This window comes from Myotis yumanensis, unplaced genomic scaffold (assembly GCF_028538775.1).
Source record: "Myotis yumanensis isolate MYYU_CA2020_CCGP unplaced genomic scaffold, mMyoYum1.0.hap1 SCAF_3, whole genome shotgun sequence".
NCBI lineage: Eukaryota > Metazoa > Chordata > Mammalia > Chiroptera > Vespertilionidae > Myotis > Myotis yumanensis.
Window position 1 is genome coordinate 179,765,587 of NW_027223754.1, and position 7,012 is coordinate 179,772,598.

Here is a 7,012-nt window from a genome sequence, read left to right on the forward strand (position 1 = left end):
AAAATTATGATAGTTGTTATCTAGATCTTTATTGTGCATATGAAGATTTCTACTTCAACCTTAAAGTGACATCTATGAAACTTTGCGTTAGTAAGCATTGTTTCTCTCTTCCACCAGTTCTGGTCATCTGACTAAGCTAGGTGGAAGCATTACAGTCAGGGGGACTGCAGTGTCTATGGGTTGTAGATCTGAAAAGAACCTTGATAAGTTTTCTTGTTGAAAGATATAAACCCAATATTATTGCAATTAACTGCTGTGTGACCATCTAGAGTCTTGGTCCAAAAAATTTGGAGAACTGAATTCTAATGCTGGCTTTAGCACTACTTAACTTTGACAAATCCAAGCTGGGCCTCACCTTCGTATCTGAAGCAGAATACTGTATGGATACATTTTCCCCAAGCCCACTCTAGAGGAAGTCTGTGCCTTCAGGAAATGGCACAGCACACAACTCTTTATTTTAAAATAAAAATAAAGACAGTCTTAAAGAGGAAACGGCCACAATGGGGAGGGAGGAGTAAATGGCTGAGGAACGTGTAACTCTGGGACAGGGGTCAGTAAACTGGACCCAGCAAGACAAATCCAGCCTGCTGCCTGTCTTATTTTAACAGCTAAGAATGACTTTTTAATTTTTTAAAAATATAGTTTTATTGATATCAGAAAGGAAGGAAGAGGGAGAGAGAGCAAGAAACATCAATGATGAGAGAGAATTCGTCGATCAGCTGCTTCCTGCACTCCACACACTGGGTATCGAGCCTGCAACCCGGGCATGTGCCCTGACTGGGAATTGAAGTGACCCCCTAGTTCAGTGATGGCGAACCTCTGACACACGAACTCATTTTTTTGGTTGATTTTTCTTTGTTAAATGGCATTTAAATATATAAAATAAATATCAAAAATATAAGTCTTTGTTTTACTATGGTTGCAAATATTAAAAAATTTCTATATGTGACACGGCACCAGAGTTAAGTTAGGGTTTTTCAAAATGCTGACACGCCAAGCTCAAAAGGTTCGCCATCACTGTCCTAGTTCATAGGTCAACACTCAACCACTGAGACATGTCCAGCCGGATGACTTTTTAATTTTTATGGTTTCCTTTAGTCCAAAGAAGAATATTTTAATACATGAAAATGTTATGAAATTCAAATATCAGTGCCCATAAATACAGTTTTATTGAAACATAACCATGCTCATTCATTTACACGGTGTATTTGCTTTCACACTACAATAAAAGAGTTTATTAGTCATAACAGAGACCTGCAAAGCCTAAAATATTTATTATTTGTCCTTTATGGAAATAGTTTTACAACCCTTCCTCTAAAATATCCAAGGTAGAAATGTCCAGTGGCAGTCGGAATTTAGGTTTTGAAATTATCCACAAGAAGCAATGGTGAGAGTTGATGAAATCAAGAAAGAGCAAAGAGGTCTGGAAAAAGCACCTGGTGGAAGATAACTTTTTAAAAAATTTATTTATTTTCTTTATTGATTAAGGTATTACATATGTGTCCTTATCCCCCCATTGCCCTCCCACCCCCACCCTCACTCATGTCCTCACCCCCCCTAGTGTCTGTGTTCATTGGTTATGCTCATATGCATGCATACAAGTCCTTTGGTTGACCTCTCCCCCTTACCCCCAACCTCCCCTGCCTTCCCTCTGAGGTTTGATGGTCTGATTGATGCTTCTCTGTCTCTGGATCTGTTTTTGTTCATCAGTTTATGTTGTTCATTATATTCCACAAATGAGTGAGATCATGTGAGATCACTTTTGACAACTGGGAGAGGAAGGAATCCCTTAAGGGAGTGAAGAAAGCACAGTTAGAGCATGGTATGGTTCCCAAAGGTAAGCAACGAGTGAGTTCAAGATGAGTTGGTAAGAGCAGACATGTCAGAGAAATCAGGTAAATTGAATAATAAAACAGTTCACTGGACTTGGTGATTAGAGGTTATTGGTGGCCTCTGAGAAAAGCATTTCTATGAAACCATGTGACATTAGTATGTTTCAAGAAGTCCAGCAGCAAACAGATTTACTCTGGATAGGAAACCAAGAAGATATGTTGGGGTCCAGCCCTAGCAGGTCCAGGGGTTCCCAAAGTTGTGGACGGAGTAGGCGAAGAAGGAATGACACGGAGGCAGCGTTCAGGTGATCATCATAGCCAGGTTCTGTGTTTTATTGTCTGTGTTTATTGTCTTTTCAGATTTAAATGCCTTTTTCACTGCCTGAAGATTTTGACTTTTTTTTTCTCCTTGTTTTTCTCATTTGGATAAGGAGAATCACATGGACTTTCACTTTTGTGTTTTTAAACCGCCATTGTTGGGTTTTCTTCTTTTAGCCTCTTGCTTAAGTCTGGAAGCACTTCCGGGTCATTGTTTGAGTGATGCCGTTTCCGACCTTTTCTGTCCTTTTCATCTTTTTTCTCTCTTTCTCTGGATCTTTCCCTTGACGTGTCCAATTCTTTCTTGTCTGTTTCTCTCTCCTTACTCTTGATTAGTGGTGAAGGAGTATGAATAAGGTACAGCTTTGCTGAAGATTCCTTGAGTTCGATGAGACTGTCCTTTATTGTGGAGGTATGTGATGGAGAAGGGTGTATATCAATTTTACGGCGTTTTTGTTCGCTTTCAGGCTCAGTAATATCTGATCGGGGAACAGGTGACTTCAAGGGCCCAGAAACTGGTCTTTTTTCTCCTTCTTTAACATTTTCTTTTGATTTTATTTCCTTTGCTCTATCTCTTTCTCTGAATGACTCCTTCTCTATTTCCTTTTCTTGAGTCAATTTTGATTCTATGTTGGAGACAGTGGCCTTGAATTTCTCACCTGTAGCTTTTTCTTCCTTCTTGAATTTCTCTTTCTCTTTGTTGGTCTTAGGTGTTCTTTCCTTTGTCTCTCTTGCTTTTTCATCTTTCTTTGGCCGTTCTTCCTTTGGTTTTTCTTTACCATCTTTACTAAGTACCCTGGCCTCTGGAGTCTTTTCTCTTTTCTCCTTTTCTTTCCCTTTCTCTTTGTCATTTTCTTTAATGATGTTGCTGCTATTAAAGCCACTATTGCCATTGCTTGAATTGCCTTTGAGTGTGGCACTAGAAGCTTTATTTACAGCTTTCACACCACACTGAGATCTCTCCATTGATTTATCATTCTCCTCAGCACTGCTTTCATGAGATTTAGATGCACTTCCTATGGAAGATGAAGACCCACCAACAGGCTCATTTTGTACACTGGCAACTGTGTTCTCCGGCATGGGGTCTTTGTGATGAAACTCATTTTCAGGTACCATGTATGACTTCCTACATTTCAACTTCCCAGAGTAGCATTTAGCTAATGCATATAGACGAGGCCTTTTCCCTTTTTCTTCTTGGAAGATTTTATGCACTCTTCTTTCCAAAGCCTGACCCAGATTTAAAACTTTCGGGTAATAAGGAAGTATTTTTGTTAGCACAGTCAAGATATTCCTAATGTGAATATAGTCACCTGTTTCAAGGCAATGTACCGATGCCTTAGTTAGTTTATAATGCCATTTATGTACCACATGTCGAAAATTTTCATAGTCTAGTTGATCAGCTTGATTTCCACCATCAAATCCAGTTGCCCGTAATATAGTAAGGAATCCTGGATAATTTCCACATTCCTTTTCATATGTGGCTCTATCACTGTGCCACCTAGTCACAGTCCCTAACATACAGCAAAGAAACCTCCCATATCGACTCGCTTCATTTTCAGTACAGCTTGCAACTGTGAAAATTATGTCAGAGAAACCTCGATCATAGCAAAGAAGTGTGGAAAAATTTGGAGTTTTCTGTTGATGTACCAATTCAACAAAACGAGCACAGTAAACAGCATCAGTTGCTGAAAAAATACATCGAGGAAATATACACAGCTGTAAAAATTTTGTGATGGTCTCATTTTTGGTAGATTTTGCTAAAAGCCAGTTGTCCTTTTCCAGTTTCAGTCTCTGTAGAACTCGCTGTACATGTTCCATCTGTTTCTTTTCTTCTCCAAGAAGCTTGTCCTGAAGAGCACTACAGCGCTCCTTTTCTTTTTTCTTTTTATTTGGAGGCATTTCTTGATTGTCACCAATTGCTTTCATCTGGACTTTAAGTTTACTGACTTCCCGTTCATAGCTGGTGTGTGGAACTGCAAGGTCATACATTGTCAGTGACCAGAATGTGGCATAGAATCGAGGGCTGATGTCATCCCAGACTTTGGAAATGTGCAATGAGACTACTGCTTCATGGACAGGGGCCATCACCATTTCACATGATGTTATGTACTTGTGGACTTTATGTTGCTGTTTACTTCCCTTGTTTGATTTTTTAAGTTCATCATATTTGGATGAAATATGGTGTGCATACATTGGCCTAGACAAGAAAAATGCTGCATCATGGGGTATATGAAATTCGTTACAGAGCACATCAATTGAAGGTACTCTCTTTGTGTAATCTTCTGTGCTTAGATTAGATGCTAAAAATACACCAAACTGTACCAGGGTATCATGACACTGATCATAGAGCCTTCCCACAAGTTCCAAATGTTTCTCTCCACCTTCCTGAAAGATCACCCCATTCCTATGCTGAGCTATCATCAAACAAAGGGGAAGAGCAAGATCATAGTCCAATAGTGCATCCTTTAATCTCTGGGAGGATTTTTTAGTGTTTCTGATCTGGCCAAAATAACCTCCCTCAGCTTTTAGTTGCTCTCCACCAGTCATGGCCTCTAGTTGCTCCATTGTCATTTCCTCGGTGATTTCTATTCCTGCCATTTTGTGTACCACTTCTTTCAAGATAAGCAGGTCAATACTTCTGCCTGCCTTTAGCTGATTAGCCACATATTGCAGAAGAGCAGCAAGATCAATTGGATATTTACAAAAAACTGCACCACAGAAACTAGCAAGATGCCGAAGCCAGCTTGAAATGGTTGTATCATCGTGTTTCATCCTTTCCTTTTCTGGATTTGCTAAAGCTTCAATGATACAATAGGCCAAGACATCATAATTCAATGAAGTGAGGTATTTCAGTGAATCTACGACAGGTGTTATTAAGTTATCATGCGTCTGTATTTGTGCCAAGATATAGTCAAACAAAATAGTTGGATTGCTGTGGCTCAATTTCCCAATTTGTCTTCCAAAAGGCTTCACATTTTCGTTGGTTAGACGTTTCATGATATATTTAGCTTTGTCTATTGTTTGAGCTTTAACTTTTACTAAAAGTAGGTGACGGTTGTAAGTTTCATTCTTCCACTGGCCATATTGACGATATCTATGCTGATATGGAAATGTTTTAAACATTCCCCATAGTTCCTCAGTCATACAAGCATTGCAGTCCATTAGAGAAAGAGATGGTAGTAGTACCTGGTCAGTAATGCCAAGTAAACAGCTAAGAATAACTTCCATTTTCTCTTTATCTTCTTGTGTCCTTCCATCAGACTGAAACTCCTTCATAAAGGATTTGCCTATGCACACCACTTTTGCAAATAAAATGGGATCACAAGAAAGGTGGGGACCAAGGTAACAGAACATATTGAAGACATCTGTCCTCAAATCCTCAAAGCTCTCTGCTTGTTTTGGTGCTCGCTTATTTTGCAAAGCATTAACAGGTGAGCCTTTAGCACCTTTAGGAACGCCAACTCTTCGGTAGAGGGGCTCAATAGTTATGTGAATAAGCCTGCAAATAGCAAGAGCTATTAGCTTATGGGAAGCAGCATAGTATGGAGGCATCTGATCCATCATGTTCTGCGCATGCTGCCAATCGCCAATCTTTAATAAGGCTTCTAACAAACCAAGTTTTTGGTTGTCAGGTGGCTTTTCTACTTTCTCCTCCTCCTTTTCCTTTTCCTTCTCTTGCTTATCAATTTTTTCAGAAGACAATGCAACCACCTTAAGTTTTCTAACTATTTCATGAGCTTCCACCATTTCTCGTTTATATTCATCCATAATGCAATTATCAGCTGGAAGATGTACATAAAGATCATTTAAATCAGTAAGATTAACTTGTAGGAGCACTGCTGCAACTCTGTATAAAGATGAAGGAGTCTCTCCATTCGGCTCCTGGTAAAACTTGAATTTGAACACAAGTATATGACAAAGTGTTAGCGGTTCACACATACTCATATAAGATTCTAATAAAGGTATAAAGAAGTCATTATATTCTGGTCTGCATTCAAACACATCTAAAATGACATCCAAAACTCTATTGGGATCTAGATTAAAGCATCCTATTAAACATTTGATATTTTCTAAGATTAAATCACTAGTAATATTTCCCGATAAATCTTGCCCCAATTCAGCAATCAGCTTAGCATACCCTTCATTCTCTTCTCTTAACAAATTGAACCTTTGCTGCTTATAAAAGAGTTTTGTCTTGATTTTAACTGACCTTTGATTGAATTGCTGTGATTGTTTGATAAGTCCTAATGATTCCAATGTTTCTGGATCCAGGCGTTCCTTTAGAATCGTGTCTGAAAGGAAATGCAAACACGCTAATACCAATTGCGTAAAACAGTCTCTCTTGCTCTTCTCTTCTAAACCAGTTGTCTTAATATCTAACATGTAAAAGACATCAGCAAGGATGGAGGGCATATCCTCACGAAATTCACTGATGTCATTTAAAACATCAGCTGCTTGTTCGGGCTTCAGATTTCTGTTAATGACATGGTGTGATAACTCATAGAGAGCTCGCTGGAAATCTCTGTAAGTCGAACTGCCGTGGCTCTTGTTTTCGCTGAGAAGCCGACATAAGTCCAGAAGGTCGCCTCTCCCTGATTTCTCCCAGTTCTTTATCCACTCGACGGGGACCAACACCGAGGCTGCCTCCATCTTCCCCGCCTTAGTGACAGAGGCCCAGAAGGTCCAGAGGTCCCCAAAGGTGTGGACAGAGTCGGCGAAGAAGGAATGACCCGGAGACAGCGTTCAGTTGATCATCATAGCCAAGTTCTGTCCAGGTTCTCCAGCCAGGTTCTGTCCAACCCCAACAGATCCGGGGTCCCCAAAGGTGTGGACAGAGTCGGCGAAGAAGGAATGACACGGAG

General features: G+C 39.8%; 1 protein-coding gene across 1 annotated transcript; it reads right to left on the bottom strand.

Annotated features, from left to right (window-relative positions):
- Positions 1-2,194: 2,194 nt before the first annotated feature.
- Positions 2,195-6,800, bottom strand: LOC139006471 (THO complex subunit 2-like). The gene is given in 2 exon segments (XM_070408825.1): positions 2,195-2,236; positions 2,238-6,800. Coding segments are annotated over 2 exon segments (4,605 nt in total).
- Positions 6,801-7,012: the final 212 nt, after the last annotated feature.